This window comes from Hippocampus zosterae, chromosome 14 (assembly GCF_025434085.1).
Source record: "Hippocampus zosterae strain Florida chromosome 14, ASM2543408v3, whole genome shotgun sequence".
Classification (NCBI taxonomy): domain Eukaryota; kingdom Metazoa; phylum Chordata; class Actinopteri; order Syngnathiformes; family Syngnathidae; genus Hippocampus; species Hippocampus zosterae.
Genome location: NC_067464.1, coordinates 4,916,190 through 4,929,587, shown reverse-complemented (window position 1 = coordinate 4,929,587; position 13,398 = coordinate 4,916,190). Strand labels below are relative to the sequence as shown.

Here is a 13,398-nt window from a genome sequence, read left to right as displayed (position 1 = left end):
TTATAATAGAATAAATGCAAAACGTTCTCAGAGGGCCAGTCGCAGAGTGCTTTTTTAAAATGATGGAATGATCAACTACAACAGTTTTGCGCTGCAACGTTCACCCTAATCATTGTGCAACGGCAGGCAATGTTTGATTAGGTTTCAAGATAAGAAGGCTTCACTTGTTTGTTTGTTTTTTCCTTCGTCCTGTGAATGTTTATCATGCTCTATAACAATATGAAAATATACACATTTTTTTAATTCTTGTGAGTTAGATGATCAGACTAAAATTGACAATTTTTAAGAAATTCCGTGCTACAGGTGTCATTCAACCCCTGGACGAAAGGGGCAGTGTTTAGACTTCTACGAAAAGTAGCTTCATCTACGCTGATATACATGCAAAATGGATGCTTCACTTGACACTCCTCATCCACATCCCTGTTTTTATTATATCTGGGATGCCAATCCGAGGTGAAGTGTATGTCCGGGTGTTATTGCAACAAATAAAAATAAAAGACCTTTATGAGCTAAGAAATGTAATTGGTAATGGACTATTTCAAAAGTTTATCTCGTCAAGAGTTACGCCAGGAGGAAAGAGGCGAGATACGGAACATGCTGTGGCGTAACCGTCGTCTTCTTGTGCCTTCACGGCTGCGGTGACTCAAGTTCAATGTAGGTAAGAGTTGAAGCCTGCTCCGTCACAATTAGCTATTAGCTTGTCGTTAGAATAACTAGGGGACCTGTTCGGTGGGTGTTTCGGGTGGGAAAGTAACAGTTCAGTTACAAATGTACTTTCCGCTAGTGTCGAATGGCTTTCAAAGAGAGAAGCGGTGCTCGTGTATTTTAATAGAATGTTTGTGGTTTACTGTAATCGCAACACTCTCAACGATCGAGAATTATATCGTTTCCCTTTTTTTTTGCAGCAGCAGATTGCCAGCACCAGCGAGTTTTTGAAACATTATTATTATAACACTTAATTCGCTTCCTCCTTCGATTATCAGTCTACGGAGTGAACTGGGCATGAGTTGACCAATAGCAACTCTTGAACGAATGTGCAACCTCCTGACTGCTCGAGGAAATAAATCGACTGAAGAGTGTCGGCGACTGTCATCGTTTGAGGCATTGGAGTTCAAATCTTTGACAGTATACTGTCGTACACTAAGAATCAGCACAGATAGTGACAGACGAGCAGCATCAATTTATGAAGAAAAAAATATTAAATTGACCGAGTGTGGACATACAATGTTTCCCAACAGTGAGAATTAATGAGACAAATTGATTTTCAAACCTTTGAAAAAAAAATACAGTCTCGCGCCATACATAGCTAAAACTGTCCAAAAAGAAGCTCAAAGGTTAGTAAAGTCAGACAACGCATCAGGGTAATGATTGGTGATTCAAAAAAATTTCAAGGTGTACACATTCATTATTGCCATTTTTTTTGGTTTGTTTCATATTTGTTATCTCTTCTTCTCCCAGCTCTGCCATTCCCACAATGAACTGTAGCACTTTTAGTGAAGAATGCCCCGGTTCCGACGTAAGTCATGTGTGGCATTGTTGGCTCTTGCCCTGCTGGTGCTCATTGTGACCTTAGCGCTTAAGTCGCTCGCCCCGGAAGACACGGCATTCACCGACGGGAAGGAAAGCTCCCCGTACAGGAAACACGACGCAAAGAACACCGAGGTCCAACGTGAGCCGCCCAGGATGAGCAAAGCTGCCCGGATGGAACCGGACGAAAAATTGATGGCCATGCTGAGCAAGTTCCCTCCACCAAACTACTACCTCCACGCCTTCTACTACATCTGGTATGGCAACCCCAGCTTTGACGGCAAGTACATCCACTGGGACCACCCGCGGCTGCCCCACTGGGACCCCAAGGTGGCTCAGAGGTATCCGCAAGACAGGCACAGCCCGCCCGAAGACATTGGGGCCAACTTCTATCCGGCACTGGGGCCTTACAGCTCCAGGGACCCGGCTGTCATGGAAGCGCACATGCAGCAGCTGCGTATGGCGGCCATTGGTAAGATAAAGAGAGAGTGACAAGTAAGATAAAGATCAACTTCCCATGACAGAAACTTTTGTGGTTGTATGTCCAGACAACCCCCAAAAGGTAATTTACCAAAAACAAAATATTCCCAATCTAATGGAACCTTCCATCCACCGAGTCGCCCTAGTGGAACCTGTGATTGAATTTCATAGATATATCTGATGAAATCAACACATTCTTGCTTTTTAGTATTTTGAGTTCACACCACTCAAATTGATCAATCACCATTGATCTTTTTTTTTTTTTTTTACATCAGTTTAAATCCTTCAAAACTGGAATGGCTTAAACAAGATATAAAGACCAGAAAATGTCAAATATTAAAGTTACATTTTATAGGGGCAAAAAAGTAATTACACTGAACAAATGTTTTCTTAGAGGCTTAAATAATACAGTATGAAGATGCCAAATATGAAATAATCACTGATACTTATCGTCTTGTATCATAAATGGAGAGCCAGCGCCCTGTAAATAATTTTCCCGACTGTTGAACCCCAAATAGGTTGGGGTTCCCTTGCACACATGATTGTAAATAACTTCCACAAGTCAATTTGACCAAGCAGGTGCTAATGTAATTAGCATGTCATCAAAATGACCAGATAAGACTTTCATTTTTCGGAACTATTTCTTCGACAGGTGTCATCGCCGTTTCCTGGTACCCGGCTGACACCAAGGATGACAACGGCGAGCCCATTGACGACATCGTGCCTCTGCTGCTGGATGTGGCCCAGCGCTACTCGATTAAGGTGTCAAAATGGCGGCGATGGCTTGTTTGCTTGTTGTTTTGCTAGCTCGCGTTTTGTTTGTTGTGTTGAGTTATGGGTTGCGTCATTCCAGCAATTCTCATAGTTGGGAGGTTCATATACGATATGATTTCAATCTAAGGCAGGGGTGTCCAAACTTTTTGCCAAGGGGGCCAGATTTTATGTGGTAAAATGTCGGGGGGCCAACTTTGGCTGACATTCTTTACATTGAACAACAATATTGTTCAACAAATTTTAGTAAGCCAGTCTGTTTCACATTTCCATTTTTATTTTAATTTCAACAATCTTAAGAATTTCTTTGCGATTGGCTGGCAACCAATTCAGGGTGTCCCCGCCTACTGCCCGAAGACAGCTGGGATAGGCTCCAGCACCCCCCGCGACCCTAGTGAGGATCAACCGGCTCGGAAGATGAATGAAATGAATGAATGAATGAATGAATAAGAATTTCTTTTGGTTCATTTGAAACAGGTATGTCACATGCAACTGCTTATTCACTTGACTTTTTCTTAAACAGAAGTCTCCTGAGTGCAAATTGATTGATTTGAAACATAAAATGTATCACCATGACTTTTCAATAGTCACAAAACCTTTGACTCGAACAACAGGGAAATGAACAAGCAATACACATATCCACAACTGCAAGGATCATTTGAAATATGACATTGTAAAGTGTCCTTGGGTGTCTGGAAAGGCGCTTATAAATGTATTATTATTATTATTATATCAGTCGGAGTGATGTCTTGTTAACTCGTGAGTGATGCCCTCTAGTGTCTAAATGCTATTACTCATTTAGTGAATGCTATTACTCATTTAGCCACTAGAGGGAAGCAGTACTCTATGAAACATCACTCACCAGTCTACGAGACCTCAGTCAATGCAACACGTGTTCCATTGCGCCCAACCTGCGGGCCAGACGGCACTGATTTTATGACAGGGGCCGAGGGCCGGATGAAATTCGACCGCGGGCCGGATTTGGCCCCCGGGCCGGACTTTGGACATCGATGATCTAAGGTCCCGGATTTGTCGACAGGTGGCTTTCCACATCGAGCCATACAAAGGGAGAGATGAAGTCAACATGTACGCCAACATCAAATACATCATTGACAAGTAAGTCCGAAATGGTCATGTTTGGAGTTATACTTTCGTGTTAGTCGATATTTTGTTCGATTATATATTTTTGAAAAAAGATTGATGCTCACTTTCGCTAAGTTCCAACAACGTCCTTTTGCTCACCTCCTCTCCGAAGGTACGGCGATCACCCGGCCTTCTTCCGGTACCGCACGGACACGGGGAAGCTCCTCCCCCTGTTTTACGTGTACGACTCGTACCTGCTGAACACGGAGCAGTGGGCCCGCCTGCTGCGTCACACGGAGAGCGGCAGCATCCGCGACACCCCGCACGACGCCATCTTCCTGGCCCTGCTGGTTGAGAAGAGCCAGCAGCGCGAGGTGCTGAGCGCCGGCTTCGACGGCGTCTACACCTACTTCGCCACCAACGGCTTCACCTTCGGCTCCACGCAACGCAACTGGGAGGCCGTGCGCGCCTTCTGCAATGACAACGGCCTCCTCTTCGTCCCGAGCGTGGGGCCGGGCTACGTGGACACCGGCGTGCGCCCGTGGAACTTCCAGAACACCAGGAACCGCATCAACGGCAAGTATTACGAGACCTCGCTGAGCGCCGCGCTGGAAGCCAAGCCCGACTTTCTTTCCATCACATCCTTCAACGAGTGGCACGAGGGCACGCAGATCGAGACGGCCGTGCCCAAAAGCAGCCCGACTCTCTATCTGGACTATTTGCCCAACAAGCCCACCATCTACTTGGAGATTACGCGGAAGTGGGCCGCCATATTTGGCGGTGAGCGCGGGAGACGGCGTGAGTGATCTGTCTGGAATTTCACTGATGGCAGTATGCAAATGAAGAACATCTTTCCATTGACTGCGATTTTTGTGTGTGGGGGGGAGTGGGGGTTGGAGACAGGGTTCAAGCCGTAAAAGTGGTATCTAATTGGGTCTAAATGCCACAAGGTGAAGCCATAGCTCTTGAAACGGAACAATCATAAAGCAACAACACCACGCATCAAGATTGTACACAATTGTGAACACACTGTATTGACTAGTTACGTTTTCCAACACAAACGACCTTCATGAGCCTCTTTAGTAATGTAGCTTAAATGACACACTTGCACTCATTGATGTGACGTCGTAATACACAGGCAAATAATATACAGATTATTCTTAGTATTTTTTTTTCTAAACTATGTATTCGCCTGCAGCTGTACAGCAGTCCCTCGTTTTTCGTTGGGATGACCTTCCAGACGCCCGGCAGTCGATGAAAATTCAAGCGTCACGCACACCAGCGATACAAAATATGCATGTGAGCCGACCATCCACTCCTTCCTCTCTCTGGAATGACCTAGATTTGTTCTTGATTTTACTGCTTGGTGCTTTCCACCGCCTTTATTACCGATTTGTCTTACTGTTTATTGTGTATGTTAAATCGCTCCATGTACAGCACTTTATATGCAGCGATGGCTGTTCGAAAGTGCTCTAGAAATACTGTTGACTTGACTTGACTTCTACACTGTAGCATCTGTGAGTTTGAATGTGTGTAACTTCATCTTCACATCGAGGCCTGGCCTGTTGAATGACATGGGAGGCGGTGTATGAGAGTGAAGTCGGCTACTGTTAGCTCAGGTTAGCCGTCCCTGAAATTGTATTAAAGATGGTTTAAGGGAAAGGCACTCTGCCTCGCTACCCTCGCGGTTAGGAGAAGTTGATGACCCAGAGTTCTGTTAAAAAAAAATGGCTTGATCTATCCTATATTAGACGATTTGTTAGGGATTAAATATTTGTTATGTTATTGACTCGATGGACATATGCGTGTGGTCATTCCTGGGCCCATGAACGAGCACCCTGGAAATCCGCCGAGGTATTTGATTGTTGGTAAAATAGTCTGGAAATTCCGCCTTCAATGGATGGTTTCTTTTGTTACCATTTTGTTCAATAAAGCAACTGAAATTGCAGCGGTGGCTGTGTCGATCCTTGACATAACTGTTTATGCTTTTATATGTCTGATTTTTGTACTTTTTAGAGAGCATTTTGTAAGCAGCAGTTTTTTTTAAAGTCCTTGATAAGGTTGTGGTTGAGCGTGGCTTCAATTTACCATTACAGCTAAACATGCAACAAAACTAATTACTCACAGTTTTTAAATTCTTTGTTTTAGAAACTAAAATGCTAATCCTAGCAGTGAATGGGAAGTCCTATTGGCTGGCAAAAAAAAAAAAAATCGGCATTTACTTGTGAGTTCTTCAAATTATAAATACTCGCACACACACGTGGTAGTAACACAAACAGACAGGTAAAATGGCAATAACCAAACGTGTATATTTGTCCTAATCTGTGAAAAATGAGGCACATTAATAATACTCACGCATGACTACTCTTCTAACATTATGTATCTCCATACATCCACGGCACAACACTGCCCCTCGGAGGCCAAGGTGTGCACAGCAGGAAATTTTAATACGGTAGTTTTTTTTCTGACTTTTAATACATTTTCATTTTACAAATTTTTTTAATTTCACATTTTTTTTCTTTCAAGTTATATTTTGAGTTTTGGTAGGTGAATAACTAAAATCTCAGAATAATTCCGTTTATTGATCGTCATTTCAATATCAATCGAAAATAATTTATTCATTCGTTTTCCGATCCGCTTTCTCCTCGCAAGAGTCGCGGTCACACGGTGCGCATCCTCATAAATATACATGATTTCATTCTCTCTCATTTTAATCACACACACAAAAAACAGACAAACAGGGATGTGTTAACATTTTGTACCCACTGCGTGCCCCTAAAACAAAGTCAGGTCCTGGAGGGCCGCTGTTCTTCATGTTTTCAAAGTCTCCCTGTTGCAACACACCTGATTCAAATGATCAGATCATCATCAGCCAGCTGCGCAGAAGCCTGACATTGAATTTGTTGATTTGAATCAGGTGTGTTGCAACAGGGAGACTTCCAGGACAGCGGCCCTCCAGGACCTGACTTGGACACCTATGTCCTAAAACAATGAGAAAAAAAAACGCAGGGGACTGCGGAGCACCGCAGTGGCGATAAACAGAACAAGGTGGCGAGCCTGCACATTACTACACGGCCGCACACGAACATGGCGCACAGTGGAGCCTCCCAGTGGCGATAAACGGAACAGGTTAGCGACCTGCACGTCACAACTCGGCAACACTCACACACGGCGGGCGCACATGCACCGAATTCCTTTTTTTTAACATGTAAATGTACTGCTGCTGCCTGCTGCAGCATCCAGTGCGTATTGCACGTTTTTACAAGGTGCAACCCCTGCGCGCACACACACACACACACACTGAAGATAAAGGATAGATGCGGCTGGTCCGGATGTGGTGACGCTCACACGACGGTGGATGATTCCAACCGCATCGTCGTCATGCGAATGCAATGACTGGAAGGTATCTCGAGATGGTGAGTCAGAATTCCTTTTATTTGCCCTCAAGCCCACCAACACCCCCGTATCAATTCGTGCAGAAAATAAAAGCGTCATTTGCGGTTCAAAAACGCCGTTTGGGATGTGAGCGATGGGGGTTTTCGTTGGCCCAGAGGGAGCCGAATCGCGCCGAACGCGGCTGGGGTGGCGGCGGCATCGCGTCGGCCGCGAATGACCTTCAGCTCCGCATCGGGGCTGCTGCGTGTATTCGCGCCGGTGCGGACGTGACGGGTTTCGGTGCGGTGGACGGGAGAGAGCAGCGTTTCGTAGTTGTGGTGATGTGCACTTGTGCAAGAAACCGTGCATTGCCCAAATGTATTTCATCACAAAGGCATTCGGCTATAGCGCAACATCACACATCATCACAGCCATTGACACCAAAGTGAGGGTGGGGGCTGGGGGGGGGGGGGGGGGGGCAAGGCGGGTATTGGAATGCTGTCAGATGAGAAAGGAGAGGCGGGTGGTCATCGGGAATTTTGGGAACATACGTGAATTTAAAACGTTAGGTGTATGTCCGGGCTCGTTCTGGCCATCACGCCCCAGCCCCAAGGTGGACGATTATTTTTCGGCTCGGGATTGCCGCATCCCCACGCCGACAACTTTTCAAAACATGTTTGCCCCCCCCCCCCCCCCCCCCACACCCCATCGAAGTAATCGTGACCGATCATGTTTTGGGGGTGGCGCCAATCAGGTGTATAAAAAGGGTCGCCAGTCGAACCTGAATATCCTGTTGGGCAACACGCCCACTGGAACAGGCTCACGGGGAAGTCAAATCAAACAAGGCCTGTGGGTTAAGAGCTGTATAATCCCGTTGACACACACACACACACACACACACAAAAACATACCAGATCTTGTAGGATTTCCCAGTATGGAATTGGAAGATTGCTATCTGTGGATGGAGGAGAAGCAAGTGTAGATGCGTTGAAGCGGGACGGGCATATCTGTCTTCGGGAATGGTTGTGAATTCACTAAAGGTTTTGTCATATCTTCTCTAGTATATATAACGGATTTATTATTATTTTTTTTTTTTGTTTGTCAGAATGCAGCCACCGGCGAACGGTTGCGTCCATTTTCCAACATGCACCTCCCCTTCAGCCTTAAGATGGCAGCATGTTTCCACCATCGCCTTAAAGAGTAACGCCTGATGCTTTTTTTGTACATTACAGGTCAATTCAAGACTACATGAGCCCCCGCAGGTGTGTTGCACCTCCTCACTTGGTGTTTTTATATTGTTTTAATAACATTTCCCCGTCATGTAACTCATTCACTCCCAAAGACGTTTTTAAACGTCTTTTCAGACTCAGTCCAGAATTGGCTGGTACTGAATGAGTTAATAACCGCGCTTTTTTTTTTCCTGGTTGTGCTGGCTTTAAATAAAAAAAAGGCATTAAGAGGACCTGTTCGAGACGCAACGGAGCCCATTGGATTGTCGCATTTATCCCGCACGATAGCCAAGACGGAGCAACCTGTCGCGGACGACTCCGTGTAGGAACATCTGCTTCGCTCGGATTCCAGCTGCAAGTCAAATCCACGAGGTTGGTAACAGGATTTTCATTTACTTTCAGAAGCCAGAGGAGTTCATTAGTCGCCGTGTGCGACCTCAAACATTTACGTCTATTAATTCCCAAAACACCGGTCCGCTGGCCTTTTTTTTTTAAACTGTCGCAGAGATAGGTCGACATAAATTCTAGCGGGGAATAGATTTCCTGATCAAAAATGCATACCTGTCAATTTTTCGGAGCGCCAGCCTGTATAAACGACCCCACAAAAATCCTTATAAAGAGCAAAAAAATCATTAGAACATACCAAAGCATTTTATATGTCAAAATAACGGCAGAAAAAAAAAACCCACGAAATTTTCAGTGATATTTATCGTAGATCTCCGTAATGCAATGTCTGGCCGAAGTATGCAGCGAATACTCTGCCGTTTGCAACTAGGAAGCATGTGATTTACTGGAAAGTTACCGGAAATGAAAGCATTCGAGTAGACTAGCACCATTCTGGGCAAAAGCAAACGGAACTACCCGGTTAGAGGAAAAAAAACGGACATTTTCAGAATCCGTATGATTTGTGCGAAGATTCGCCATAAAATCCGTATGAACTATGGCTAAACCGTATGAGTTGACGGGTATGAGAATGTCCATCATCACCCACAGGTGATTAGTTTCCAACCGGAAAGACGTTTCAATACTCGGAAGTGACGTCGGCTAGTTTGTAGCATGTAGCTTACCGTCTCGCTTTGAGGGATGGTGGGAAAAAAAAATGGTGATTGGTGATTTCATGGAGGCAAAATTCAAACGTCGCACGTTGGGCTCGTCATAATCCGAGTACGTCGGTATCGGTTTGACGGTATCGATTCACCGGCGTCTGTATCGATTGACATCCGTTTGGAGAAGACCGTACATTTTCCCCCGTCTTCTGTTTTGTTCTTCTTTTTTCAGGAAAGAGTAATGTCATCGGCATCCGTTCACAGGATCCTACGACCTCTTTTTTTGGGCACCTTCATCCTGGGGTGCTTCGTGACTCTCTTTTTGATGTATTTTAAGCCGTCCACCAGCTGGCTGTCGGGTTCGGCCGAGTCCAACGTATCCAGCGAGCGCCTCAAGGGCGTCTTCTACGCCAAGGGCGAGCGCAACGTGACCACCGTGCTCATCTGGTTCTGGCCCTTCGGTCAGACGTACGACCTGAACGCGTGCCCCTCGCTGTTCAACATCGACGGCTGTTTCGTCACGGCCGACCGGAACCTCTACAACAAGTCGGACGGCGTCCTCATCCATCACCGTGACATCTCCTCCAACTTGTCCAACCTGCCGCCGCTCCAACGTCCGTCCTTCCAGAAGTGGATCTGGTGGAACCTGGAGTCGCCGTCGCACTCCTCCCAGCTGGCCGGCATGGAGAACATCTTCAACCTGACGCTCAACTACCGGCGCGACGCCGACATCGAAGTGCCTTACGGCTCTTTGCTAGCGACGGAGGGCGAGGGCGACTTTGTCCCGCCCAGCAAGAACAAACTGATCTGCTGGATCGTGAGCAACTGGAATCAGGAGCACGTACGCGTCAAGTACTACAACGAGCTGTACAAGCACATCGAGGTACACGCATACGGCCAAGCCTTCGGCGAGTACATCACGGACCAGGACTACTTCCCCACCATCGCCAGCTGCAAGTTCTACCTGGCGTTTGAGAACTCCATCCACAAAGACTACATCACGGAAAAGTTCTACAACCCGCTGGCCGTGGGCACCGTACCTGTGGTGCTGGGTCCGTCGCGGCAGAACTATGAGAATTTCGTCCAGGGCGACGCCTTCATCCACGTCGACGATTTCGCCTCGCCCAAGGAGTTGGCCGATTACCTGCTGTTCCTGGATAAGAACGAGGAGATGTACCTCCGATACTTTCAGTGGCGGCGGCACTTTAAGGTGAAGATGCCGCTCTTCTGGGCTGAGCACACGTGTCTGGCCTGCGACTACCTGCGCAGGCACAGGGAGTACAAAACGGTCAAGAACCTGGACAAGTGGTTCTGGGGCTGAGCCCAGTTGTGCCGCCGGGGAAGGCTTCATTTGCCTCGTCCCAAAACTTGCACATTTGTGTTCTTGTCATGATGCGCAGACCAATTCCATTTGAAATGGAGCCAGTTTTTTTATTTTTATTTTTTTGCAAAGCCTTAATTTTGACTTTTCTCTTGCCCCCCGCAAAGCGATGCCCATCGACGCATTCAACAATGTTCCTGACGCTTTTTGGACCCGTGATGATTCAGAGACCAAAAGTCCAAAATGGCCACGGTCAATTTCAACACGGCGGGTTTCGCTGGGTTCAGGTGAAAGGCGGACAAACGACGCCCTGAACTGGTCGCCGGCCAAGTAGGTAACGCGCACGCAGAGACAAACGATCATTCACACCCACGTCCAAAACGTGACTGAGCTAAAAATCAAAATACGCTCGTAATTATCTGTTATGTAACATAGATTTCCTAAGGAGCGCTAGCAGCAACCCAATGAGCACTCAACAACACTTTTTTTTTGACGGAAAATCCTAACAAACGATCATTAAACTCCCCAAAATGGCAAAGCTAGCTATCTGGAAAAGAAAAAGCTGGACTTTGCTTTTTTGAAGGATCACGACACATCCGTAGTGACCATAAAAGAGTGCCAATAAATAGCATTTATGCTAGCTTCTGGGCTAACCGCTAACATTCGCGGTCAGTGTCCATTCCTGTTGTTGCATCCCCCGATTTTTGAAGACTTTAGGAATTTGGATGTGTCGCCCAAAATAAGAGCCAAAGAAAATGGAAAACAAAAAGATGTCGACTCTTGTCACTAAAGTGTCGCGGCGCAGATACCAATTCCCATACCCGACATCAGGATGTTCTCTTTCAACAGCAAATGACTTTAGCGTTACTTACATTTAGTTTTGTTTTGTTCTCACACCAATAGAAGACTTTCTATGTTCTGAAGTCTCATTTCAACACTTCGGCTCCATTTTCTTTTGTTTGACAAATGGCTAAGACTGGATCCTTTAAGATTTCACAGGTTCTCCATTTTTTTTTATTGTATTCCTGACATCGAATGTTTTAAAATTAAGAAGAGTGTTGTGCGTAACAATAAATGGTTAACACTGTAGACCTTTTTTTTTTTAATGGTTGACAGGTGTTTTTCATACTGTATTACCAGTAACTCTAACTTTGTCTTTACTACGGCGCGCTGTGAACTGAAAACTGAACTTGGTCGTAAACTGAAGACTCCAAAGACTCTTGTGCATAGTCAGATTCTTATGCAAGATCGTTTCTAACTTCTGCCATACACTGGAAAATGGCGTGTGTGATACTGCAACCTTTTTTTTTTTTTCAATCCGATCAGAAAAAAAACAACAACAAAACGGTAAATACAATTTCTCCCTTCATTTGTACTATTTTTCTGGATTTTCTGTATTTATTTATTTAAATATTTATTTTTTTTCCCGGATAGAACATTTGCAGAGGAACTTTGATACCCCCCCAAAAAAATTAAAAAAAAATCTCCCTTTCAGCGCAGTTCTTTTCTGGCTTTTGAAAAGACGAGTACAAATTTGAAAATAAATTCAACTTTGAGTCAATGTGTAAATTACCAAAGCACCTCAAGAAAACCTTGAATTTATGGAAAAACTGGCCTTCTGTATGATTAAAAAAAAAAAATCCAATATCCATCTTCTCCCATTGAAAATACCGCCATCGATATTGTCTATATTTGGATCTTTGTGGCCACCACTACAGGATTGTTTTTTTGTTTTCCTTATGGAGCGCCATAGTGAAACATGTATTTATGTAAAAAGAAAAAAAAAAACCAACGTCATGTGACAAGGTATGAGAAGGGGTATGTTGTGTATATTTTGGAAGTGTTCGCGTTACACTCTGACGTCGATGGAAATGTCGTGGTAACCTTTTACCGAGCTTTTACGCTGCAGTGTGCTTGTCACGTTGGCCTGCTTGACTCTCTCTTGTTTTGCCAAACTTGTGCAGCCTCCGTGTGTGTGTGTGTGTGTGTGAACGTGACGCTCTCGCTGAGGGGGCGTGAATCTCCGAGGCCCCAAAAAGAACACATACACACACAAATCATACGTGGCATCAACGTGTGTGTGTGGGTGTCAATGTGTTTCGCTATGTCGCCCATTTGAAATGTGTCAATCGAGGTTTTTTTTTTTTTCATTTTTGCCAAATCACTGTATTTTGCCAAATGTTGTATTTGAACTCTAGATGTTAACTAGTGTCAAAGAAAAAAAATAAAGAGTGAAACGTGTGATGGCTGTCATGTCACAAGACAATGCTCAAAACACTTTTCATGAAGCCGTTTGGGCATTTCGTTGCTATCTTTCAGCGCACCAATAGGAACAACTCAACGTTTTTTTTTTTCCTCCCACAACTGCTTGCCACGCCCAGTTGACTGTCACACTGTGTGTTCATTCATTCATTCATTCATCTTCCGAGCCGCTTGATCCTCACTAGGGTCGCGGGGGTGCTGGAGCCTATCCCTGCTGTCTTCGGGCAGTAGGCGGGGGACACCCTGAATCGGTTGCCAGCCAATCGCAGGGCACACAGAGACGAACAACCATTCGCACTCACAC

At 45.3% G+C, this 13,398-nt stretch overlaps 2 protein-coding genes across 3 annotated transcripts; both read left to right on the top strand.

Moving 5' to 3' along the window:
- Positions 1-427: 427 nt before the first annotated feature.
- Positions 428-4,903, top strand: manea (mannosidase, endo-alpha). Of its 2 annotated transcripts, none has more exons than XM_052085401.1 (5): positions 428-658; positions 1,459-1,999; positions 2,660-2,769; positions 3,818-3,894; positions 4,034-4,903. In XM_052085401.1, the coding sequence occupies exons 2-5, from the start codon at positions 1,501-1,503 to the stop codon at positions 4,665-4,667; spliced, it is 1,320 nt and encodes a 439-aa protein (XP_051941361.1). In that variant the 5' UTR covers positions 428-658; positions 1,459-1,500; the 3' UTR covers positions 4,668-4,903. The 2 variants fall into 2 exon arrangements, with proteins under 2 accessions (XP_051941361.1, XP_051941362.1); XM_052085402.1 differs by lacking the exon at positions 428-658 and adding an exon at positions 1,274-1,334.
- A 2,040-nt stretch (positions 4,904-6,943) lies between these two features.
- fut9a (fucosyltransferase 9a) lies at positions 6,944-13,073 on the top strand. Its single transcript, XM_052085414.1, has 4 exons — positions 6,944-7,277; positions 8,469-8,498; positions 8,687-8,837; positions 9,744-13,073. Exon 4 carries the CDS (start codon positions 9,753-9,755, stop codon positions 10,830-10,832), a length of 1,080 nt encoding a protein of 359 aa, XP_051941374.1. The 5' UTR covers positions 6,944-7,277; positions 8,469-8,498; positions 8,687-8,837; positions 9,744-9,752; the 3' UTR covers positions 10,833-13,073.
- The last annotated feature ends 325 nt before the right edge of the window (positions 13,074-13,398 follow it).